Source organism: Botryllus schlosseri, chromosome 5, assembly GCF_051294905.1.
Source record: "Botryllus schlosseri isolate E-star chromosome 5, Bs_hap1, whole genome shotgun sequence".
In the NCBI taxonomy this organism is placed as follows: domain Eukaryota; kingdom Metazoa; phylum Chordata; class Ascidiacea; order Stolidobranchia; family Styelidae; genus Botryllus; species Botryllus schlosseri.
In genome coordinates, this window is record NC_137240.1 from 8,044,360 (window position 1) to 8,072,073 (window position 27,714).

Here is a 27,714-nt window from a genome sequence, read left to right on the forward strand (position 1 = left end):
CGGATAGCGTCATTTCGCATGTAGCCTATGTATGTATATTTGGGGTTATGGTGCTTAGCTTCTACGACCGTGCGCTCGATTTTCCTACTACATTATAGTTGCCTCTCGGTGAGGAAAGCATAATCAATCACAGGCGAAATTGTGTAGGGGTGGCCGAGAAGTGATACAATGTTTATTGGACATGGTTTCGTTCGTAGTGCTATGTCCTTAAAATAGTTTCGCTCCGAGCGTCATTTCGTATGGAGACTGTTTCACTGGCGGAACAGATGTGAGCGCGCGTGTGATGGGGTGGAGCTTTCGTCTCGCCCGGTTCGCTGTTATGGAGATGGGATAGAACTTTGTGACTTTAACAGTAAAGATGATGTGGAACGGCGGTCTTAGGGTTTTAGTTGAGGAATGATAACTTTATTGTTTGTTTATGGTTAGTGTTCTGCAGATGTGGTGCGGTCGTGCGAGTGATATTTGGCCTTTCAATTTTGATGTTGCTGGCTTTCGGATTGTAGTGTATGAGAGTGCTTGTATAGGCACTATTTAATTGTAGTGGGGAGCAAAAACGGAATAATCGCGATTAGTAATCGTAATCGAATACGACAATTACAACATTTTCTCGTAATCGATTACATTCGAAAAAAATTCGACGCAATTTTCAATTCAATTCCATTTATTGCTAACAATTTCATCATTTCAATACACCGTAAGACTGCAATACATGAAAGATATGAAGGTGGTGTCGAAACGACTTGGAGTAGTCTTCGAGATCAGACAGACACCTCCTGGCCTATGCGAAGTGAAAAGGAGGCGTGAAAGAAAAGTAAAACAAGATAATATTGAAGGACAGGCGACAAACGAGGTGGCATGTGTCGGAAGGCGAAATCGATGACTATATGACTTGAACTGAACATTTGTGAACAAGGAATATTGTTATGTTTTTGATCTTGTTTGAACAATAACTCATACGACCCGGTTTCAGTATGAAATCAGTATATTATCAGCAGAATAACGGTATTACAGGCGACACGATCCAGAGTGCAGGTAAACGAAATAAATAGACAACAGAACGCAAGGGTATAAATACAAGCACGACACACGAGGAAATAATGATTGGCGGTAATTACTAATCCTAGACAAATAATAGACAAACGATACCAACGTAAAATGCACGAACATAACAAATAGTGCGATATTATATCAGGTTATTGATAGCGGAAACGTCGGGTTTTCAAACTTAACAGCTCATTTACATCAAATGTATTAGCTTTGCTCGTCATTGCGTAACGAATTATCCACGTATAGTAAATATATTTTCGATGAAGTAGTATGATTGTAAGAGCGACCGCAATGCCGAATGTAAGCTAATCAGCAATAACACTGGTCTACACGATTTTTGCGCCAGGACTTCTTTGGATAAATTATACCTAATTTGGGGCGCTGAATACGAATATGAAGTTATTTCTGCTCTATCACATCACGTTTTTGAAATATTATATTTGTTGAATATCTCTACTTTTTCGAGGTACTAAAGTAGATTTGGGCTACATCCAGCACTTACTGAAGTGGTAACGTTTTACAGCCGCTTCAACATCTACCTGAACAGTATTCTGGATAAGCTAATTACATTTGCAATTAGGTTTTTCTAAAGTAGAAAGTAGTTCACGGATATTATTCCACCAATATCATGAGTTAAATTGTCATAAGAAACGCGTGAAATAGCCTCTGAATCATGGTAACCGAATATATTTTTCAAAGATTCTACCCATGAGTGGTGTCATCATAGTCATTTTGCGTTAGCTACAACGATGCATCTTGCAATTCCGTATGTAGCCACCTCCGACTAACTGTTGAATGTATGCGACCACCCGCCCACCAACCAAATATACTTAGATATTTACTGATTTTCTCGGACCTTTCATTTCGTCTTATACTTGAAATAGTTTTCAGATGTCTTGGAAATTATTATTTCTACTCGTAATTGAGTAGAAGTGTAAGGCGTTACTTGTGCTACTTGGGTAGCAACGCCAATCCCTTCAACCAACTTTAGTGCATAGTAAAATATTAGGGAAAATCAAAAACCACCAAAAATGTAAGCTGTTTTTATTTAGAACTGGCATTTAATCCTGCAAAACACCAGGAAAAAGCCTCGAAACCATATAAAAACACCACTAGAAATTAACCAATGCTCAACTCTGGTTCTCTTCCAGCATAGAACACATGGTATTTGGTGTAGGCCACAAAATGTCCTATGTTGAGACGGATCGACTGCTCTAGAACCGATGCATATTTATTTCTATTGTGAAGTAACATTCACTTCAGGTTCGTGTTGAGCTGTTAGTACGCAGTCTCTATTCATCTGGTAGTCTATAATAGACAATGCAAAAGAAGCCCTTCATACCATGGCAATAAACCAAAAGGAAAAAAAAGCGTTCGGAAACAGCTTTTCTCGATTCCGATAAAACGTAACAGAATATGAAAACTGGAGAATAAGAATTAGCATAAGTACAGGCGTGAATTAATGCTGATAAATTCTTTCAACTTATCATGATAAGCCACTTTTTCTTTGGGAAAGCAGACATCCTGTTTCTTCTAATGTTTCAAAACAAGCTTAAAAGGCCACATATTTAGGTCATGTACCGGAGTGAACAATTATCTTCTACATAATATAACAACAAAATTTTACGTTTTACGAAAGAGCGGTGTGCTATCACAAAACGCATTGACCGATTAAGTCTGCAGGACAGATGTATAAAGATATATAACGTAGGGAACTCAATTAGGTACGGAGCTACTAATCACAATCTTTAAGTGAAGAGTGGTGTATAAGATGATAACTGCTACCGACTAAAAATAGTTGCATCCACGTATAAATTTATTGGTCGAAAAGAGGTCCTGATCGAAAGAAGATAGAGAACCACTGGATTCAAGTTCACCGAAAACTCACTCATTCTGTACTGCAACAACCCAGGTTTCATGATAGATGATTTTAATACCAATATTTGATCTGTTGCTGTTTTATGCTAACCGTGATGTCACCAACGAAAGCCGTCCGTTCGTCCGTCCGTCTATATATCTATCTATCTATCAATCTATCTAAGTCAATCAATAAAATTTTTGGCGCAACTTTTTTCTCGAAATTTGTAGATCAGTGTAATCAGTACTCTCCATATAGTTTGAAATATTAACATAATACACTCTAAACTGAACGCGTGCATCGAGACACTACATTGTGCATTGGAGCATATAATTTAGTGCTGACACATACATACTTAAATGATCATTATTGATGTTTGGTTATGCTCAGTTAAACGCAGTTTGAACGCTGGGGCTAAGCGAGGAGTAGCCAATATACACCGGAAACAGATTTGAAATTTTGTTCTCATCAAATAAAACATGATGAGTTCAGCATCGAAGCGTTAAAAACCAACAGCTGCTGATATAAACCATAACCGACCTGTTCTGTGCCGTTACTCGTGTCATACTTGGAGTGGTAGCTCACAACGCAACACCGTTATTAACTGGATTTTAGACAATAGGCATATCTATCTATGTCCATTGTCCATTGTTCAGCCACGAGACGCGTTATTTATTATGGCAGAATTTTATGTTCGATTCATCTCATTCTCATATGACCCTGCTTGAAGGGACATCAATCTTTATTTCGGAATTCTTTACTCAACACTTGAATCTACTGACATATCCATCCCCTTATACACCATGGTAGCGTGGTAGCGTGGGATATCGCTAGAATGAAAATCGTTGGGGTCGAGAAATCATTTGGTGTAAAGTTTGGCATTGGGTAGATTGTGACGTCACAGTCGAAAATAGAATTGTCTCACGGCTGCTCTCCTTTGGTTTTGTGTGACGGAGAATATGCTGCCAAATGCCTCAGTCCATGCTGAGGGTTGTAGTCGACCGCGCATAGTCAAAACACCATAAATACCGAAACAACAACAACAAATACAACAATAAGATGAATAGGCGGGTTATGATTACAGGGGCGGGTTGTCAAGGAAGTTGATAAAGTGAAGTGAGTCTTATCTGATTTTGTTGTTATGCAAACAAATGTATTTTCCATCAGAATGTGTATTTCATAGTTCAAAATTCCAGGAAGTAAGCTTTTAGGGTATTGCAGTCGCTTGTCTTGACTATCATAACTTATTCCTAGAATACGTGACGGCGTATACTGGATACGGATTAGCCGTGAGGATTGATAGGCCAGAGTGAAGAGTATAAAGCGGTTATGCGTCTGAACGTGTGATTATTATTTATCATGTTGCGAGATCAGACGGATACCGAATCACGGTTATAATTTTGCCAGGAGTGGGGAAGTTCAAACACGACAGATATCGACTATAGAATTCTAGCACAAGTGGTTGAAGATGGCTTCTCATCGCTTACCAATCTGTGTCGTTGGTGTCTTGATAAATATTTTAGAGCGAAAGTTGGCGATGCTATAAGTCGGCAGAAAAGGATTTGGCCTGGATCCCTAGATGTCGAAATTTCACGGCACCAAAACACCAACGTAAGTAAATCAACCAGAGTTGGTATGATTTACGCTGTAATTGTGGTAGTTTTAGCATTCGTGTCGTTGTCGTAGGTTATAGCATCACGGTTCGTGAAATCAATTAGAAAAGTTTTAATTTGAATGTAAAATATCGTGACTTATTGTGTAAGGTTGAAGAAATTATCAGCTCAGTATGTGAAGATGCAAGACACTGGTCAACACATATTTTTGAGCAGACAAGATAAGAGTGGTTTGTGGCTCTGAAGGGCACTGATTCCGAATATGACCTTCGTTTTTTTTTTCGATTGGCTCTGGTTTTGAAGATAATCCATGGGGCTATTTTGACAAAATATCATATTTTCGCTGTATAGGCTGGATGAAAGAACGGCTCCGTTGTATTATAAAGAAACTGCCTCGTGATTTCTCTAATTAAAAGAAATATATACAAATAAGGTTGCCAACCATTTTGGAGGTTTCGCGGACCCCCTGAAAATGCCAGACCCCCGGTTGAGAACCACTGACCTAGATGATCAGGAAATATATCGAAACGACTGAAAAAATAGCAAGTGAACTTTAGTGCTTATTTTTGATCAATGTCTTCCATATGGAGACCATAATGTTTGTATAGTTGGGTGCTTTCTAATCTTCCAAAATTTTTTATTTACTACATTCTAGATTCTAGAAGGAATTACATTCAGTGAACTCATTTCTAAGTATGTAATTGGAATCTGTCATCTGTATTCGAATCTGAGGTCCGTCAAAAATACCACTTCAAAGCTTCTCGTTCGATAGGGATACTAGGTGTACCCGTGCACTTTGTTGGTTCAGCAGAAAATTGTCCATTTACAAGTCAAAAATAGACAAGACGCATATTAGTATTGTGGTTGAGCTATTCAAGGAAAAATTTGATAACTTAATACTCCTCTTTCATCTTGGTAGAATGACCAATTGGTACAGAAGAAAACATATTTCCGTTGAGCAAAAGCACAATTTTTAAGCTTGACAAACTGTTTTTATTTTGACAAACAAGGATCTCGCATCGAGTCATGTTAATATGGATTGAATAACTGAGGACGAAATGAGGGTTTTCGTAGTCAAATATTTATTTAAGCGCAATATAAAAGTGAAAAAGCTACAATTTACTTCCTACCAAGTGAAATATTTGAAGTTAAATACAGTAATTTGGGCGAATTCAGGGGTATGCATAACTCTTCAAACAGTCCTTCTCCACCGGTGGGTCGCGACCCATCATGCAGTGGGCCGCGAAGACGTTCTAAATGTTACACATTCGTATTCAATTCTCCAAATATTCCAAACAATTTATATTCTCAAGATTAGAAGAGTAAATGCACATTGCACATTATCCTCCTCCAAATTAAATTGTTATAATTAGCAAACAGTTTCCGCAACGCAAGCTACTCATGACCCCATTTATATTCGACGTAATATAGACGAATTGCTGATTTTTTTTGTGGTATTCATGGTCTTTTTCTATTACAATGGTCATTTACACCAGGCCGCTATTCTTATTATGATTCTGCATCTGACGACTTAGAGCACGGTCCACTTCCGGGCCTTTTTAAAGCACCGCTTACGGTAGGGATGGGCAAATATTTTCCTCCGTGGGCCAAATGAGAAAAATAAGTACGTTGGCGGGCCGAGTAAAAAAATTTAGCTATATTCTCCAGCGTATTTTAATTTTATTTCTAGATTACATTGTTAATAAATGCTGCTCAGTGAATGTGTTGATATTAGATAATGAGAAAGTGGCGGTTGATTAAAAAATATCTATTATAGCTGTCATGATTCGAAACAATGTTAAACATGATGCATTTAGCTCTCTTTAAACCCCTATCCACGTTCTTCTATTAAGACTCTAAAACAGTGCTTCTGAAACTTTTTTAGGCACGCCTTCTTTCATTATAGTGAATAATTTCGCGCCCATTTATGCTGATATCACAAAATATTAATAAAGTGCAACCAGAATGCTAGCAATCCCAACAGATAGTTTGATGGCTGAGTCATATAGTATTCGCGAGTACTGATTGTGTTGTTTTACGAATAAGGGATTTGGAAACATATCACGACACAAATTGAAACACATACAGTATAATGCGTAATGTGACAATGTCAACAAGGAAGCTTTGAACCTAACTATATTTGGAAATAGTGATTTCTTGTGACTTCAATTGCTACTCATACTTTGCCACATTGCCTTTATTTTGAATCTGGATTACGCATGCCATGATACGATGGCATCGTAATCGTGGCATATTAATGAGCAGGCTTCAAAGTCAACTAATTTCCTGTTCATTTGATACAGTCTATGGCTTTAGTCATTCAAAAAGCAGGTTTTATGTTTTGAATTCCAAGCAACCTTTCGCGGGCCCCACATAATAGCTTCGCGGTCCACACTTTGCCCAGGTCTGGCTTAAGGAGATCTGAAGGCGAGGAGCCTAGATAAGCCTCTCACGTCTGTAATCATCTGTCACATGCATGACCTTCACTGCCGCACCTCAACCCCCAATTGATGCATCGAGCTGGAAGAGGGGCTATAATTATCTCATGAATCAACATAACTGATGAAGTATTTGTTTGGCGAATTATTGCACTTCTTTCGCATTTTCTCCGCCCCGTGCGCGATCTGACATCGTTAAATGTCTTGGTTTTAATAGGGGTATCCATTTCCCTAATAAAATATAACGAATAATTTATAGAAATATGCCTTTCGGTGTCGGCCATTACAGCGCCACGACATACCAAAATATATGAAGTTTCGGCCAAGATGCGACTCCGTAAAATGTGCTGCCAAAAAGACAGACGATGAGAGAACCTCTGCCGAAAAGGATCGAAATTGTCCGTAGATATATGCCGAATTGTCCATTGACTAGAGGCGCCCAATTGGTTGTCTCCAAATATCGCTGTCGCAAAAGATTCGTAGTAGTATATGCGAATGCCAATATCATTGACAGAATGCCATCATGAATTTGGGAAAATATTCACCCTAGGCTCGACCAGATAACTGCAACGCACTGACAACAAAAACTTTTGCCCGCGAGAAATGGTACGTTAGTCGCGAAAGGGCGTCTAGTGGATCGCGCAATGAAATTAGGATAAAGTGGGCCGTGAACTGAAAAAGGTTGGGAAGCACTGTCCTAAAGTAGAGTCAACAAAGGTTCAAGATCCCTGCACCTGGACTAGTGCACACCGAGTAAAGAATAAATTGAGGAGCATTCTCAAAGCCTCATATTACCCTTTCTGAGCGTGTGACACGGTTGGCTGATAAGGGTGAGAAAATAGTTTCGCTTCTGGTTTTTCACTGTTCATTTTAGTTTGCCTGGAAGTAAACATATAGGATTTTGGTTTTATCCAACCACAGATTGAAAATATTCACTCTAAAGCCACGTGACGTGGTAATCCATTGTTGAGCTGTCTGGGCCGATCTGAGATGATCCGAGAATTATCAACGAAAAACTCCAATAACTCCGCTTCTATTAGTTGGAATTTACTCAAATTTGTTTTGCATCGTCTTTGAAAACAGCTCAACAATTTCGTGGGGTCGACAGAAAAATTTGAAAGTTTTTTTTTAATTTTTCGTTATAAATTAAAAATTTTAATTGGATCTGTGGAGCCTTATACTTGATAGAAATTGAACCAAATTTGGTGAGCAGCGTTTTTGACGGTAACCTGACAATTTAATGCGTGACTGGCTGGAATCCAGAAGAAAAAGTTATTTTTGAACCGCCCCAGTGTGCCTCCTCTTTACACCGCCTAGGCCAGGGGTGGGCAATTATTTTCCTCCGCGGGCCAAATGAGAAAAATAAATACGTTGGCGGGCCGAGTGAATAAATTCAGCTATATTCTCCAGCGTATTTTAATTTTATTTCTAAATTACATTGTTAATAAATGCTGCTCAGTGAATGTGTTGATATTAGGTAACGAGAAAGTGACGGTAATTAAAAAAGTATATCTATTAGCTGTCATGATTCCAAACAATGTTAAACATGATACATTTTAGCTCTCGTTAAACCCCTGTCCACGTTCTTCTATTAAGACTCTAAAACTCTGTTTCTCAGACTTTTTAGGCACGCGTCTCTTTATGATAGTGAACAATTTCGCGCCCACTTATCATAATACTACAAAATAGTAAAAAGTGCAACCAGAATGCTAGCAATCCCAACGGATAGTTTGGTGGCATGGAAGATTATAGCTGTTGATGAGAGAATTGTGAAATATCGTAGTCGGACAATACACAGAGCAATAACTATAAAGTGGGGGTATATCGCCCGGGACGCGAAAAACTTTTTCAATAAACTTCGGCTTCGTCCCACCCTTCTGATGCTTTCGCGTCTCCCAGCTCGAGAACCACTGCACTGAAATGTAGGCCCATATGCAGTATTGCAAAGCTTGACCGCTGCCTCTGAGCAGTATGCAGGTTAAATTGCTTCTTTGTTGAGCGAAGCTTGCAGTTTTTCTGAACTTCACCCTCCCTTGACCGAGTGTTTCGTGCTTTTATCATAAGAACGACTTTAATTAAAATCCTTAATCTCAGCGTCATGATCGGCAAAAACCGAAAGGATGGATTTACCCCTAACTCCAGTGTGCGAATATTTAGTGCTCTAAATTTTAAACCTAAAACCTTATCTGAATTTCAGTTTTCGGCTTTCTTTTTTTTTGTCATGCCCGTTAATCCTTTATGGGTGATAGATATGATGAGTCATATAGTAATCGCGAGCACTGATTGACTTGTTTTACAAATCAGGGATTTGAAAACATGTATCACGTCACAAATTGAAACAAATACCGTATAATGCGTAATGTGACAATGTCAACATGGAAGGTTTGAACTAAACTATATGGAAATAGTGTTTTATTGTGACTTCAATTGCTACTCATACTTTGGCACATTGCCTTAATTATGAATCTGGATCACGCATGACATGTACTAGGCAGCGTAATCGTGGCATATTAATGAACACTGAACAGGATTCAAAGTAAACGAATTTCCTGTTCATTTGATACGCAGTCTATGGTTTTAGTCATTCAAAAAGCAAGTTTTATGTTTTGAATTCCAAGCAACCTTTCGCAGGCCGCTCAGAATAGCTTCGCGGGCCGCACTTTGCCCAGGTCTGGCCTAGGCCAAGGTGGGTGTCTGATTCCATAGACTACTCCAAGTCGCTTCGACACCTTCCTATCTTTTCGTTGTATCGCATTTTTGTGGTGTATTGAACTGATAAAAATTGTAATAAACCAATGATGATGATGATGATGATGGAACGTGTTTTTCTACGTGGTGTCGCAATATAGATTTCATGGTTTGCTATGGCCGTGCGTCGCAATGGTGCAAGTTTTGTATGGAAGTGTTCAAAAGCAGCCTGCAACTCGTTTCGGACGGCGATATTTCAAACACACATCGTTAAACTAGGACGGTGTAAACCAGCGAGACTTGGCAGCGTAACAGAGGCTATACCAAACCAATATACTATTATCTACTACTGTCGGGTTGTATATATATTAGGGCTCTTCAAAAATGACTTTTTTTTCTCAAATCGTACTGGCTACTTGATAAAATTGTTAAGTAACCTAATTTAAGCCTACACACAAAATTTGGTTCAATTCCAGCCAGTAACCGCTTTGCTACAGGAGAAGAAAGTTTCTATTTATTACATAAAAATAAATGATAAAAAATTTGAAAATTTCCTGTTCACCCCATGAAAGTGTCAGGCTGTCTATAGAAACGATCCTCACCAAATTTGGTTCAATTCCAACCAGTGGAAGCGGAGTTATTGCCGTCGAAAAATTTGGATTTGAATAAAATAGTATTTACGGTGAGCACAGCTATAATAAATAAACAAAGAATCGGTCACCGTAAATACTATTTTATTCAAATCCAAATTTTTTTGACGGCAATAACTCCGCTTCCACTGGTTGGAATTGAACCAAATTTGGTGAGCATCGTTTCTATAGACAGCCTAACACTTTCATGGGGGGAACAGAAAATTTTCAAATTTTTTATCATTTATTTTTATATAATATATAGAAACTTTCTTCTTCTGTAGCAAAGCGGTTACTGGCTGGAATGAACCAAATATTGTGTGTAGGCTTAAATTATGTAACCTAACAATTTTATCAAGTAGCCAGTACGATTTGAGAAAAAAGTCATTTTTGAAGGGCCCTAATATATATATGTCTTGTCCGCAACATATGTTTTGTGGTTTTACCGGTCCACGAGGTCATGTAGTTGAGAACCACTGGCCTATAGACGATTTAAAGAAGACTCATGTAAGCTGAATGAAAAGTAATAGAAGATAACGTGGAAGAGCAAGCGTTAAGGTGGCATGTGACAGAAGGACGGGAGAAGGTGACGACTATATAATTCAGAGAAGGATGGTTTGAAATTGTCAGTAGAATATAGGGCTATGCGGTTGGATTTTTTCCAGATATCTGGGATTCACTGATTAAATATTTAGGTTGCCTTAAAAAACGCTGCACACCATATCTGGCTCAATTCCAATCAATAGAAGCCGAATCAGATCCAATTGAAATTTCAGTCAATTTTGGAATAAATAGTATTTACGGTGGCAAATTTACTCACATCCCCACGACCAATCATCGTGTTCCAGGCATGCCTGAGAGGAGAAGGATGCTTTTCCCATGCATTTCCGTATTGAAAAGAACCTGTGATAGCGTTTGGATGTAGAAATAACTAATTATTGAAAACATTGATGACACTGATTAGCTGAAAATTGGTCTATTCCAGGAACTAGTGATCGTCGAAGGAAATTACGTCCGTGGACACGTAATTCAATTAGTATCTGTTGGCGGCCGTCGACATCAAAATTGAATTTACGAATTTACTCCCAGTTTTTGAGAGGTTAATTAATCTTTCTGAGATTTAATTGATATTGAAATGTTCTTCGCGCTACGCGCGATTCAATGCGACTTCATATTTCGATTTTTATATAGTAGCTAGGGTTGCATTTAAAACAAACGGGGTTTTAAAATACTTTGTTACCGTAGGCTACAAGTAATCGAAATGCAGCCGTGAATAGCAAAAAGGTTGGCCACCCCTTATTCTGGGAGCCGACGGCCTAAGTGCGTGTTCATAGGGTCTTAGAAGGTTTGAAGGTCGGAATTGAAAATTTAAAACGCACTGATTGAAAATATTAGCGTTAGCTCCGGGGGTTTGGCTTAGAGGGGGTAGCAAAAATTTGCATAAAACCGAAATTTCGAACAATAAGTACAGCGTCAGTTTCTATATTTTAAGGAAGAGGCCCCTTTCGCATAACAGAATATACATGAACGGACGTATGATACTGGTGGAAACGCGAGATACATCTTTCGCCCGATCTGACGACTTCCATATAAACTACTTCCCAGTGATAAATACGTCTGCGAGTGTTGTTGTTGCGGTATTTATCGTATTTCGATTACTGTGGTCATCTACACCAGACCGATATTCCATATTATGATTCCTGATCTGTATACCTGTAGCACGACCCGCTCTTGTTCTAGTCTTCTGCAAGACACCGCTCACGCGGACCACATGGCAAGGGGGCCTCGATAACCATTGAACACTTCGGTAGGAATTCTGGAGTTCGCAACCCATTGGTGTTGCAGATATGGAACGTGCTACTATTCTGTCTGGCCACTTTCGGAATGGATGGCGGGATATCGTATATAGCGGTACGTTTTATCTACTCTCCACGTCAACGCAAGCTGTGTCTTAAAACAGGGGATATTACATATGGCATGGTATAGAATGTGAAATTTCCGTATTTTATACCACGTATATGTGGTCAATTTTCCATAATTTCTCAGTTGCCCAGTATCTCAGACAATATTATATTTTAGATGTGTGGAAATTAGAGATGTACAGGATCAGGATTTTGGATTCTAACAAGTTAGGAATCCGGGTGATTTTTTGGCAACAGGATTAGATCCGGATTCCAAATTTCTCTGTTTCGCCGGATCCGGATCAGGACAGGATTTTTATTTTGACGAAAACCTGATCAGAATCATGTCCAACATGTTTAGATTCAGACAACGTAAAACTTATCTTCTCGGAGTTAATAAACCATTTTTTTACATGTAAAAGTCGGATAATATGTATTTTCCGCTTAGGAAAGTTCAACGGCAGAATCGTCTTGAGTTGCTCAATGCTCAATTGCTCATTCGTCAGATCTTAATATCATTTGGGGTTCTTGCCTAATTCGTAATGTCAGAGATTTCAGAATTGATTGGTCGAAATGACGTTGTAACCGCTGACGAAAATACCGTCACAAAGACGAAAAGTGATGTTTGGACACAGTTCCGACACTTGGTACACAAGCAAGATGGGAAATATTCTGAGTATGTTTTGTGCTGCCAATATCATCTCAACGTTAAACTGATTAGGAGATTAGCTCGAATACTATATTAAGAGTCTTTTCCTTTTGAGTGACTCAGAGTTTGGAGATGGCATCGGCTTACTGAAGTATTGGACGAATCCCATTACAATTGCCATGTATACAGATCTCAGTACTTATAGACTTGCTGTTGGGGTAATCAGAATCAGTATTCCTGCATCAAGTGCATCCAGCGAAAGGGTGCTCAGTTTGTATGGGAATACTATTGACAAAAAACGATCCTTCCTCTCAGCTGACGGCTTAGATGCTTTATTTGTGTTGTAAAGTGCTGGTGAGGATGTTTTCAAGTGAGGTCTGGCTGATTGTGTCATCATTTCTTTTTTTTCAGTCTGTATCTTAACGATTCGTCGATTACCATGTTGCAGCTCTTGAATACAATTTAAGTTATAGATTGTCTGTTTGCAGTATGTAAACTACTATTATTTTATAAGTTTCTCCTGCCTTCAGCTTCTGTTGATGTTTTCTTATTCAAAAATCACATATGGTAATATAATATTTGCCGCTACTCATAGTAACATGGATCATGAAGCAATTTTTGAAAACAGGATTATTTTTGGACTCGGATACTGAAATATGTGATTGCAACAGGATCAGGATTGGATCAGGATTATGATATCATGAAGCAGGATTGGATCAGGATCCTAAAAAACCATGATCCGTACATCTCTAGTGGAAATCCTATAACGCTCACATAATGTCGCATTCTAATTATTTTGGATGAAATCAACCATTTAAAATCTCTGATGCATCAATTCCACTTTCAATTTCTTTGTGCCATATGTATTTGATGTAGGTTGCCAAATCAGAACGTAAAGTAGGCCATATGCGGAATACCTTGGGAATCACAACAGAAGCGAGATCAACTCATGACATGCAATACTGATGTCGGAATGCACTGTTAGCAGCAGTAATATGGATATGACATCGACAAATTACATGAAACATAGGTATTGTTCCATTAGAACAGGGTTCACCGACATGCGGCCAGCGAGGTCATATTTTGTGGCCCACGATACGATTTGTAGATCATTTTGAGATTGATTTCAGTTTTAAAATATTGTTGTTGTTGCTCAAGATGAGCTATTCTCCTGTGCCCAACATCACTATTTCTCAATAGCAGAATCGGCTTCGGCGATCGCAACAGCATTCTAACGAGGTAGAATCAGCTGATATGAATGGGCTGGGCAGTGGGTATATTCCCTTGACGTGCACTATCCAAGAAACACTGCACAGACCGAGACGTTCAGCAAACGGCTCGGGGTTTTCCCACACAATCAAGCATTGCGAGGTGATAGTATTTTTCAGCTTTATAGCATTATCACCGAGCTTCTAGCTGCAAGACTGGCTACTTAGACAGGCACGTTTACAAGCCGAACTCGAAGTGTATTCCTTCAGCAGCCCACATGCATTTCTGCTATCAAAACAATGCAGGAACCCATCGCCGAGTTCAATGAAGCATATCATAACACCACATCTCCCGTTTTAAGTGGGAGAGACATTAACACTACCAACATTATAACTTGTATACATAGCCTATGTAAGTGACAAGGCATCGACAATACAACAGCAATAACAATATATACAAGGTGCCACTACCCCTGCACGGTTAGCAAAATCAGGGCATTTAAACTTAACAGACAGTTACCGGGGAGGTAGACTACTCCCGAGGTGTACAACAGATTAGGGGATTATTCTGCCCCAGATCTTGAAACCTGTGTGTGGTCAATATTGCTCTATAAATCGTTGCGGCGGACTTATAATTCTAGGAGATCGTCTCGCGGGATTCTCCATTGCAGGTTCACTTGAACCGTTGGCGTCTTTGATGGATTCCTATGGTTGCTTCGACGCTATTTAAGAATATTCAATCGGTTAATTCTGATGCGGAAAACATGGTTTTGGTTCCTCCGGAGGGTTGTATTTCCGTAAGTGTTTTCGGTTTCGCCTCATCAGTCCAATGTTCGTTTCAACGATGATCGCTCTAGGATGATCATGCATCTGCTTGATGATACTCATCTTTTTGCAATCTGGAATGTATACATTGTCTCCAATTCCAAATCTATCATTCTCAACCACACGATGTCTCGCAGCCGTTTTCTGTCTATACTCTGTCTCGCTTTTCCGAAGATCTTCGGCATCAACGGTCTGTGGTCGAAGCTGGTCGGGATGACAAATCACCTTTGTCTTCAATCTGCGTCCCATGCTGACTTGGACAACTAGAAAATGTTCAGCTTTTCCGAATTAGATTAGAATTAGAATTAGAGCTACACAGCTTTTTCCAAATTAGTTTAGAATTAGAAAACTTGGAAATTGAATGAAATTGTGAATGGGAAATAAATACAGCATGAAAGGAGTTCATATCAAATTACAGTGCATTCCCATTCCCATATGAGAATGGATAAGGTCTGTACACCAAGCTTGGCTCGTTTTGTGCTATAACAGGGGTCACCGCAATCGCGGCCGGTGATCTGATTTATGATTTTATAAAAACGCGAAATAAAGCATTTTGAAATGCTAAAATTGATTTCAGTTTCAAATAATTATAGTTGTTGTTTCAAATTAAGCTATTCGCATGTGCGCAACATCACTATTCCACACTAGCTGAAACGGCTCCGGCGATGGCAACATCATTCCATCGACGGAGAGTCAGCTGATATCATTAAGCATATTGACTTGACCTGCAATGGCCCATACACTGCCAAGACCGAGACGCTTAAAAGCGGCATGGGACGTCCCCACAAGATCAATCCTTAGGATGAGATAGTCTTTCTGCTATAGTAACATGTCTGGCTAGCCCCATTATCGCTTCATTAGTCGCAGGAAAGCGTTGTCAGGGATCGTTCGCAGATCATATATCTCAAAATAATATGACTTTTATTATCATGATATTTCCTGTTGTATTTGCACTACTTTTATAAAATATTACTTCTTTTGTGGTAACCATGAGCATCGCCCATGTTAGTCAGCATGGCGTTGTACTAACGTAAAGTTTTAAAAACTAAAATATTGTTCGCAGATTACAAGCTATTATGCTAACAGGCTATATGATTCGTCACTATTACTACTATGACTGTACAGTGTACACTGTACGGTGGAATTACGGCAATGGCGGCTTGGCACTGGATTTCCCTGCACGAACGGGATATTCTAGTTAACTCGCTGCCAAATGCCTCGGATGAAGATGCACTTTCAGGAAAACAATGAATTAGATTATAGAATTATAATTTGAGCATAGGAACATTCCGCAAATTAGATTAGAATTAGAATTAGAGCATAAGAGCATTTCTCAAACTAAATTAGAATTAGAATTAAATCACAGAAACATTTCACAAATTAGATTAAAATTAAATTACTGGTATTTTGCTCTAATTTAGTGAAATTAAACAACTAGAATTATCTAGTTATCCGGGTCTGGTCCCATGCTCAATTGCGCTGGCAAGAACCCGTTTTGCAAAGGTGTATTCCTATAGTTCAGTAGCGTCAGATAGGGACCATCCGTCTTTTTTAGCAGGGCATTTATACTTTGAACTCGTCTCTAGACGAAGCCATTGCCCTCGCTATATTTCGGAGGAGTGGTAAAGTGCTGAATATTCATGATCGTAGAACACATTCTTGAACCTAGAAATTGTGTGCCGTGACCCGTGACGTGATAGTTTTCTTCACTGAGAACAGCTCTATGTGTCTGGTGTAGTAATCCACAATTAAAAGGTAGTGCTTATCCTCCAGCTGCGAAAAGTCAGGAGAAATTCGAACCCATGGGCGCTTTGGAAATTAGGTCCCCCTCATTGGTTCAATTCGATCTCTTCGATGCTTTTCACAGCGGTTGCAGTTGAGTACTGCATGTTCAATGTCTTTTGAATAACCCGGCCACCAGCAAGCCTGAGCTGCATGCTGTCTGGTCTTGGTTATTTCCATGTGCGCTTGGTGAAGGTGCTTCAGAACATCTTCGCGCAACGGCGGTTGTATGACAAGTCATGTTGTTTTTAGCAAGAAATTGTCATGTACTGTTAACACGTCTCTCAGATTCCAGAAGATACGTAACGGTATATTGAAAGTCTCTGTGTTCTTCGGCCATTCGTCGATAACGTAGGCATATGTCAGAACGATCGACAGTGTTTTGTCTTCTTTCAGGGTGTTCTTAATTTCATCCAGGTGTCGGCCAGTAACAGACAGTCCGCTTACAAGAGCACGCAGGGGAAGCGAGTGGCGCAGTTGGTTAAACACTTTAGTCACGACATCGATGGTTGATGGTTCGAGTCTCGGCTCTGCCATGTTTCTATGTGTCGGAGGTTTATCTGGGCTCCTCATCGCTGATCCTGCTATAGTACAGCGCATTGAAAAGCCCAGACGAAGAGAGAGCCGAACTCGTGAAAGAAGGCAGCAAATGAGCCGAAAAAAGACTGAAGTTCACGAAGACATGCCATTATGCGATTATGAAATTTACTATGTGGGCGCAAATAACCACGAGTTGCAAGCGCCAATTATATGAGTTAATAAAAACAACAACAACCAGAGCACGCACGCATGCTTCCGCTTCCTTGTGGAAATCGTTGTCCTCGATGCCATTCATTGTCGGCGGAGGGCATTTTGATATCGCGTCTGCTGTGTGCTGCGACTTACCCGGCGTGTGAAAATTTTTGAAAAGTTATAGGACATCAACCTGATTTTGAATCTTTGAATTCTGACAGGTAGTTCGTCAAACGATTTCGTTGAGAGCAGGGGCACAAGTAGTTTCATGTTGGTTTCAACCTTCAGGTCTCCTCCAATACCCAGTAGGACTTAGTGTTCCAATGCCCACGAGATTGCCAAAACCTCCTTTTCTATCTGGGCTTACCGTTGTTCAGTATCGCTCATTGATCTGTTGGTATATGCGACGGGGCGAAGGTTATTGTCATCTTGTCTTTGCATGAGCACGGCACCAAGGCCGTAGCTGTTGGAGTCAGCCAAGAGCCAGTAGTACTACGTCTCGCTAGCCCCACTATTGATTCCTTAGTCACTGAAGGCGTTGTCCGTTTCAAGGATCGTTAGTCAGTAACAAATAAAAGTGATGATCATGATACTTTTTGTTGTATTAGTATTTCTTTTATTTCTTAGTAACTATGCCCGTCGCTCATGTTAGAGAGCACACCGTTGTACTGACGTAAAGTTATGCAAACGTGGTTGCACTCTTGCGGCCTCTACGAAATTTGAGAGATGGCCCGCTCGCGACCTCTCACCCCTGCATTAGAAATTAGAATATATCTCAGATTACGATTTCGCATCGCTACAATCACTGGGCTTCAATACAATTACCCATTAGCAAGGTAAATAGTAAGAAGAGCTTAATATTTTACGAACGTGTTGGCCTACGATTGTATACTGTATACAATCAATATAGCTACAGAGCAAATACTTCGAGATGTAAGATACCGACTACGAAATCGCTAAAACTTACTGAACAAGCTAGGTCCATCATTGTCGTCGTAGGAAATTATAGATGTCAATTATGACGTATAAACGTTCCAGTTATTGTTTCACTTAGATATTTCCTAATGTATCCGAGATGGAAAATATGCGCCATTATATGTCTAGCAATCCTGGTGGTGCTGCAAGTGTATAACATACGTAAGAGCGTGGTTAATAAGAATGGAAGAAGAGCGAAAATATCTGGTCCGTCGCGAGATCAGTCAGAGTCCAACGCATTGTATATGCTACAGGATGTCCATAATAATGTGATGCAGAATCAGGGTGACGAAAAGGATATCTCGGGAGGAAAAAATCCTTACGATTTTCTTTACGGACAAACATTCGAAGACGCGTTGGACAGAGCGGCTAATCTCCCAAGAAAGGTGAGGAGGGTTTGTAACGCCTCACTGGCAATTGCATCGGCAGAGTAATAAATTTCGACATTCGTCATTGTCTCGCAGTAATCTGAAAACATTAGGAAGGTATATATATATTTATATATCTTGAAAAAAAGGATAAATCCCCTTAAAAGAGGACATGGGGTATCCCTACAAAACATCTCAATTAAATCGCACCAGAATCCAGGTGACCAATGAGTGATTGCCCACATTTCCGCCTGATTCGCAACGCGTTGTTGCTATCCACCAACTTCCCACCACCCAAGTCTATCCCACGAATAGCCAGCAACATTTTCGAGGACTGCACCTTATTTTTCGAAGTTTGGAATGTTGCTTATCTTCTTTACTGGCCTTTTGCATTACAGACAGTGGGTATAGTTAAATTCTACTATATGGGAGAATTGGGAATGAACTATTCACTAGCAATGATAAATTAAGCAACAACGTTCAACTATTGAGGCAACGCTAATAAATTAAGTAGAAAGAGGGTTAGGTATGCTTATTCAATATTCACACCTCTTAGGACCACATGTCGCAAAAGAATGCTGTGACAAAAATATATCATGCCAATCCTCTGGGCTAGGGCCATTTTACAATGTATCCTAATGTTGCTGTTTCATACGTACCACGAGGTACGCCATGAGAATTGAGAAAACCGCGTTCGTGCTCGCGCATTTTTAAGTTGCATTTTTGAAAAGAGCTATTCCACATGTTAGAACGTGGGGGCGCTTAATGTGATTGAATAGGCTACATTATCCACACTTCTCAAAAGAGTCGCAGGATATTCGTCATCGCCAATCTCCCTTTATACGTCTTTCGATTCACCGATTTCATCAACATTTTCGCCAGATTAATCCTCCTCAGTAACAATTCGATTCAATTTCTATAGTAAGTCTTGTCCTTTCTGAGTGCTAGTCTTTCCAAGTGTATAGTGGCCATTGTAATGAGCTTGCATTTTTTTCGAAAGTATTCAGACACAATTACAACATAATTGTAATTATACAACTTACAAAAAAAGCATATTTTGGAGAAGCAAAATGTTTTAAAACCCCTCTTGTTTTAAATGCAACCCGACGTATATCCCTGAGAGGAAGGGATCCTTATAACTGACTATAGCTTGGATGTGTTCAGCGAAATAACTGAGTCAAACATCAATCTATGGAAACGAGTCACTCGCCGATCCTGTTATTAACTGCACGTACACCGGGGTTTATTTGACGGGCAACTTTGATACACAGAGTAAAGAGTCAGCAAACAGATAAGAGGGGTTTTATCAGCGAGTAAAAGAATACAAGCAAATATTCTTTCGCTTATCAGCATAATGCATGTATGCACAAATCTCCGTAGTCCATAACTGCTAATACATTGCTTCAGATTATTGAAGCCGTGTCTGCACATCAGGCTTTCAATGAGTAAACATACGTTTAGACCACGCCTCAACTGTGAAGCGAGATTCCGTTGATTACCAACAAGACAACGAATATCTCCACGATTCAAGACAAAATTCGTTATTCGAACGACGACATCTGTATATCTTGCCATAAATCAGTTAGCCTACAGATATTTTATTCTTGTATACAGCAAACATGGGCGGTGGCTTGTTTTTGGAATGTACAGACCAAATATTGAAGCTCGCACACGCGAAGCTATTACATCTAAATGTAACAGTATAAGCCAATTGTGTTCGAGTCACATGGCTCATCAAACGATACCCGGAATATGGCATATCTACTGCTGAACAATAGTACATCGATAGATCTTGACAAATGCCTCATATTAGAGACTAGGCCAGGGGTGTCTTGAATGTTATAGGCAGGGTTGCATTCAATACAATTTAAAACAAACATGTTTAAAACAAGGCCCTTGTTTAAAGCATGATTTAATTAATTTCAAGCCATGACGTCACGAGTATTCAAAGTCGATTGTCATTGACAATTGAAAATTTTGGGTAAATATTAGGGATGATGCGATCCCCTGAAAGGTTCAGGTTCAAGTCAACGCGAACGTAAGGTTCTGTGTGAACGCGAACGTGAACCTTGTGACGTCATATTGCTAATTCCAACCCCACATTTCAGTAATGTGATACATTAATGTACTGTACATTGTACACTGTACAGTTGTAAACGATACCTAGCGACGACTCAGGTCACATTATGTCACAATGCTGAAGTTTATGCTGACTTTTTAAACGTCACCAAACGTATCAACTAAAGCAATGGTTCCCAACCTTTCTCGTCTCGTGGCCCCCTTGGCCGATATTGAGCTGAAATTCCCCCCTATGATATAGTTGCCTGTGACTAAAAAAAGTGCTTTTTACCGCGCAACCACTTGTTGGCTGAGCAAAATTAATGGCCAAACGATATGTCCGATTCATGTCGAATGCGGACCGTACTGTAGTTAAATTTGACCTGTTTTTTACCGGTCGGGTAGCCGCTGACGAAAGATAAATCACTAAGTCCGGTTGCTATGGCCTATTGCTGCATCGATTAATTTGGTTTGTTTTTCACGTTAGCTCAGATGTTGGCTTAAAAAGTTAAACAATTTCACCAGCGGCCTTGTGCTGAATTCGGGTTGACTTTTTCCTGCTCTGTAGCACTTTGTTCGGGAGGCTGTCGCGGGCATAACGAGATCATCTCGCGAGTTTTACCTTATCAGGGGGTGTAATATCTACGGAAGACATTTAAACATACACCTGGCTTAAAATCCGCCAAAGAAACGTACAATTGTAAAGAAATAATTTCTAATTAACGGTTCTATACCATGAAAATCTATAAACCTGGTGAAGCCAGTGTATCTTCCGATACAACGCCAAAGCCAGATTCCCCCCTGAAAATTTCAAAATTCTCCCCCCCCCCCGGTTGGGTTCCACTGAACTAAAACAATCGAATGCTATAATAATTCCATAAAATCCATAACTTCCGTCGCTTTCCCAACAATTTCGAAGAGGACTTTCAAGGCAATATAAGCTTGACGGTCGAGGCCAAACCGGACAATGTACTCGGCGTCAGACTATTGCTCCTACATTGATATTGAGCAGAGTGTAAACGTGTTTCTATACTTGCTACAGATATTGCCCCATAAACAAGTTATGCAGTAGCCAACACCCCAATTTTACATTAGACGACGACGTATTCTTTATATCAATTTCAGTGATTGGTTGAATGAGAATCATTCGCTGACTACCTATGTACTGTATTTCGCTCTTGATGTTGTGTGATTGCGGGTCAAGCTCACAGCAGAGAGTCACTAAATATTCACAGTCGAAAAGCTGATAGTCCGAGCAAACTTTGAAGCAAAGCCAGTAAAATTTCTTTCACCAGGACATCATCGTCGTGCAGCATTTTTACGGTCGGTGGTCACCAGCTGTTGAGCTGACTATTTAGACAGTGGCCTACGTGTATAGTGCAGCACGATATGTGTATTCCAGTCATTCTGAACGCAAATAAGCAATTATTTCTTTCGCAGACAATTCTATTTTGGCACACAGTCACGCAGAAGAGCCTATGTTTTTCAACCGACCTGGGAAGAAACTGTGGATATTGCAAGGTTCGAGACGAGTTGTCATTGGTGAGTGTCATAAACCTAACCGAAAGGTCGTAGTAATATCCTAAAGAATCGTTGCAGCTAGATACAATTACAACCAGTGACATGTTGCTTGCTATTCCCGAGGGTGGTCCAAGTAGACATTGGTACTATATACGCAAGTATACGGTAGAAGCGATGCTGTATTACCGACTGTCATTGCATATACTAGGATTAGTTCGGATATCAAAAATTATCACTATCCGGATAACGCATATATCCGGATATTTGGAATTGATCTAACCGGTTAACCGGATAATAACTGCTAAATGAGACAATCGATTTCACGATGTCTACATGAAAAACGGATCGCAAAATCGTTACACAGTGTTATTGTAGAGTAGACCTATACGTACACGCGCAGTACGAGCGAATACGAGAAAAACCATGAAAATTTAATGTTCACTGCTTCTGCAACGCCTTCCTTATAAAGCACAATGCATCAATTGTGGAATCCTAGCCGGGACCGGAATTTTCTAACAAAGTGTCCACATGTATTGAATGCTCTTTCAGCTTCCACAGAAGTGGGCTGAATAGTAAGCCTCGCTTCGGAGAGAGTCTAAACCAGGGGTTCTCAACTTGGGGGGCGCGGGAAGCTCTCAGGGGGAGGCGCGAGAAATTGACCACGTCTGTATGAGTTCTGACTAAGAGTGTGCTTCACAATCATTCTGAGAAGACGATTGTTAAAGATGAAACTTATTTCGTATTCAAGAAATCTCGCCACATTCCAACTCCAGCAGTCGCGCTCAACGGAGTATAGGCTGATTTCAACTTCAGTTGAGCAAATTTTTGATATTCTTTGAAAATTTGGAGCAACTCCCACAAGTTTGGGGAAATTTGTCAGAAATGTTAAAGACTCAACAACTGGAATGCGGATTCAAACTGGGCGTACAACATACCATATCTATACTATTAGATCACCTAATTCAATTAGTATGCGTTGGCATCCGTGGACATGCAAATTGAATTTACGAAAACACTCCCAAATTTTTGAGAGATTTTAATTAATCTTGAAATTTTCTTCACACTCCGCGCAATTCAACATAACTTGATTGTTAGATTTTAATATAGTAGCGCCCTTCTCACTCTGAGCCGGATCCGTGTGCTCCTCACGAAAGAAATTTGTTTATGGTACATTTGGACGATTTTAATATATTTCCATTACCTATACAATCGACAATCTTGATCGGGGGTCATGAAATAACAGCATGCAACCAAGTGACTATAATAGCATTCGGCCCACCCGAAGATGCATTATCATTTATAACTTGCCCTAAATTTTCAAAAGCACTCCCTCAATGAACCCTACCGGTGTATCTGATCAGAGGATAAATATTTGATAATAATATGTGATACTGCTACTATTAATTACGGAATTCATTCGTGAATGTGAAAAATTTTCGCGCTCGGCGCGACAATAAACAATCCCAGTATTTATTCATAACATTGCGACTCGCGATTTCGGTACGTAGGCCTACAAAAGGCTTCTGTTAAAAGTATAATAGTCCGGACTCTGGTGTGCACCGGCAATGGATATGGACAGATTAGGTATTTCGCGTCCAGTTAGTTCATTACGGCTATGCCCTGGAATGCGGCCAAGGGCTACATAAGTAATCGAAATGGGCCGTGATTAGCAAAAAGGTTGCCTACCTCTGTATTAGATGATGTGCTATTTTAGACATGACGAAAAGTGTGGGGGGGGGTCAGGGGGGGGGGGCGCAATATTTTCGACCATCCCCAAGGGGGCGCATGTCCAAAAAGGTTGAGAACCGCTGGTCTAAACTCTAACGGTTGGCGGATCATGTCCAGGAAGCTTCAACGACTTCAAATTCCTTCTGACCATTCATCTGTTTAGGTTTGGGGTACAGGAAGGACGAGTAGCTGATACTGAAATTGATGCCGACATGAGACCTCGCTCTTATTCGTCCGTGAGAAATTCACGTGATCAGGCACGCGACCAGCCGAAAATTAAAGGGGGTGCTATTTGAAATAAAATGAGGGGGCTTCGATCTTTTTCGAATTAAGCATCAGCGAAAATCAATTACGCTTACACGCACGCAGATATTTGCGAACATTCGATGTCATTCAGTTTCGCGATGTCACTCTCACGATCGCTAATCAGAATACGCTTACCGGCATATCGTCACCAAGCCATCGAGAGATAGGAGCCAACACACGCTAGGTCCGAGACGCGATGGAAAGGCCAGCGAGGACATGTCTTTCGTAGGCCTATTACAGATGCGATTTTATAGGTCAGCGATAATATCGTGAGCACCAAGCCAATGCAGATGCGATTGTGCAGGTCAGCGATGGACTAGTGTGCACACTGCACAGGGCCTATTGCAGATGCTATTCTTCAATCCAGCGGAACTATAGGCTTGTTGAAGACGCGATAAATCAGGCCAGAGACGATAGCCGAGAGCGCGACAATCAATGACCTAATTTAACAATCTTCTCAGCGGGAGATCGCGTCACGATCTCCTCAGCGCTAGCAGGAGATTGCGTCGCGTTACATTGTGCAATGTGCACGGACGTGTCTCGCTAATTTGCAACACGCTTCTCGCTAATCGGCCGCGCGAAACACTGAATACGACTTATTGAAGCTTACTAAAAAGTGTAAAACGCATTAGCAACGATACTCTTTTATCCGGTTAACCGGCAGAATTATATCTGGATATCAGATATTAAAAATACTTGTGGTTAACCGGTTATCCGTTATCCGGATAATCCAACCCTATTGCATACTATTACTATAAAATGAATTAAGATAACCAGACAGGTTTCAATAAAAGAGTAATCGGCCAGAATAACGCATAGCTAATAGTTTACTAACTTGACTTTGTAGTTTGACTGTATTTTCAATTGCCTATAGTCTGTCACACGATCAGATTTTGACGATATCTACCGTCGATACTTGAAGCGAATTCAGACCTTCCACGACTTTTTAGATCGAAGAAACCGCAACAGAGGCAGTAATATTCGTTTTTGGCTATACGAAACCGCATATGATGCCGAAAAGGTGAGAATGTGCCTCAATTACTGCTAATACCTGATTATGATGGAGAAGGCCAGTCTATATAATGGCAACATCATAATCGATATGAATTATGTCGGGTGTTCCGAATCTTCGCTGAATTCAACTTACTCACGTTGGGTCAATGAGTATTTTCTGGGTAGGAGTATAAGACCTTCATCGAATATTGGGAAGCATAATATTAGCATGGTCTTTTGACCTTTTCGGTAATTGCAACATATGGTATTCTGTTGACTGTAAACACTTTATCGTTGATGTCAACAAAATTGGACTGCAGATTAGAGAAATACTGAGCACCAGCAATTATTATTGAGTTATTGGCTCTCATTTGACATTGCATAACGTGTAGATAGGCCCAGATATTGACTCAGCGAATGACATTTTTACCATACTACACTCACAGACGAAATCTAAACCAATATTGGATATGGCGAACAGCCGAGCCCCCGCCCGGGATGATGATTAATGAATTCCTTCCAATAGCCGACAAGATTGAATTCAATATGACAATGACTCACAGGTTAGTAGCAGTACAGCGTAGCACTGATAATTTGAAAATTAGCGACTTCTAGCAATTCATAAACATAACCTCTAAAGCAATGTTTCCTGGACGTTTTTTCTGGCGCCCCCTGGGCAACGAAAGAAGTATAATCGCCCAACCCCTACCTCTCCGCGATTAAATTTTAAAACTGAAGACATACTGCTTTTATTACAACTACTGAGACGGATGAGGCTGTGGTATTTCCGTCATCCTCGTGATATTGGGAGTAAGTTTTGTAAGAAAATTTCAAATATTGACGTCCCACTATGTGAAGTCGGTTTTTGCTGTGAGTCATAAACTTAGTCACGGCATTGAAAGTACGCTTTACCAATTAGGAGCTGCGATCTCTACCAAATGTCAGCTGTGAAAACCAATGAGGGGAAATTTGGCACGTCTGCAGACCAATGTTCCCTCTAATTTTTGACGAGTCTGCGCACACTCACCAACTCACTGCGCAGACCCTTTGAAAACAGTGCGTATCGACTAAAAAAAGTCATCACTTCGGATATTTTGTGCGCAACTTAGATTTTCTGTGCGCAGAGACCGTGTCAGCAGTGCGCATTTGCGCACGAGCGCAGCTTAGAGGGAACATTGCTGCAGACCCTCTCTTCAATTTGTTTCTGTATCCAGAACGACACGGGATCCTGAACATTGCTTTGAGCTAGTGTTCTACAAGGAGGGCAATTACTTTTTCCCGGGTCACCAAATGTGAAACAGAAAATACTTTGTCGGGCACACACAATAGTTAGACTACATATTGTGCGGCATTGAAGTTTTATGACTGAAGTGAAACCAGTGAATTACATTGCTAACACATGCTTCTAGGTCAGTGGTTCTCAAACCTTCCAAGGAAAATCACGAAACGTTACCCCGGCAAGTATTCAAATGACTTATGATCCCTTACGAAACCAACACAGATCAACACGTTTGATTTCGTGGTATTTATGAGGCAGGTGTGGCCGATTTTTGCAATCAGCTCGGCTATGTTTGGGACGAATCCTTCACAGCACCCCTATTACGCACACGAGTAATTTCATCACTACCATTCATACTCCCTTTATACACAGCATTACACGATTCACGAACGAGTCGAAGTAACTAACGGCAACCGTAAGACTTATTAATTTGTTTCCATCGGCTTTGTATTCACCAACCATTGTGCAGTAATTTTCTTGTCGCGTGCAGCGCAAAGTTAAGCGAGTAAAAGAGTTGAGGAATTATTTTGCCAATATTAATAACTACTTTGTTGAGCTCGGGTATGATTGTCGCTATTTGAAACATATTGTAATCGTTCACACGTACCAGACTAAACTAAAGGAAAAATATTTTTCGATTCGCATTGGAATACGGGGAGCATTATTTTCCTCCGCGAAGCGCATTTGCACCGCGCGGAGCTTAGATTAAGACTATTTGGTGCCTGAACATATCAATATCGAAGGTACCGGACAGCATGCGATGATAATTTTTGTCCATGGCTTTATCGCCAGTGATCTTTTTGGCAGCGATACTCTCGTGAACTTGCATTTTGGCCAAATCTTTACATGTCTTGGTGTGTCGTGACGAGGAAATGGGCAACACCAACATGACTATGTTGCACCCGAAGTCAACAGCATCAAGCGATGCTCTCATGATTGCGAATACAGATGGACTTATTGTAAAATTGTGCGTGTTTTATTCAGAAGTGGGTATACGCACACATAAAATCAAAAAATGCATATAGTGACACTAAGGCACGCGAAGTAGTGAACTATTCTGCGCCGAAAAACTCTGTTTTATGTTGATTAACGATATGATGTCGGGCCACCACCGAG

At 40.2% G+C, this 27,714-nt stretch overlaps 2 protein-coding genes across 4 annotated transcripts in view; one reads left to right on the forward strand and one right to left on the reverse strand.

The window, feature by feature from the left end:
* The window catches only part of LOC145438903 (radial spoke head 10 homolog B-like), a 260,639-nt gene that overhangs the window by 116,891 nt on the left and 116,034 nt on the right, over positions 1 to 27,714 (reverse strand). The window lies entirely within an intron of this gene.
* LOC145438909 (3-galactosyl-N-acetylglucosaminide 4-alpha-L-fucosyltransferase FUT3-like) overlaps positions 39 to 27,714 on the forward strand; it is a 33,324-nt gene continuing 5,648 nt past the window's right edge. Inside the window, exons 1-5 of one of the 3 annotated variants that reach the window (XM_080316302.1) lie at positions 39 to 4,516; positions 12,014 to 18,731; positions 22,212 to 22,313; positions 25,277 to 25,347; positions 25,766 to 25,882. In XM_080316302.1, the coding sequence (XP_080172428.1) occupies positions 18,435 to 18,731; positions 22,212 to 22,313; positions 25,277 to 25,347; positions 25,766 to 25,882 (587 nt within the window). In that variant the 5' untranslated portion in view covers positions 39 to 4,516; positions 12,014 to 18,434. Of the gene's footprint in view, positions 4,517 to 10,128; positions 18,732 to 22,211; positions 22,314 to 25,276; positions 25,348 to 25,765; positions 25,883 to 27,714 lie in introns of those variants that run through there. The other 2 variants (XR_013915049.1, XM_080316301.1) reach the window with 2 other exon arrangements.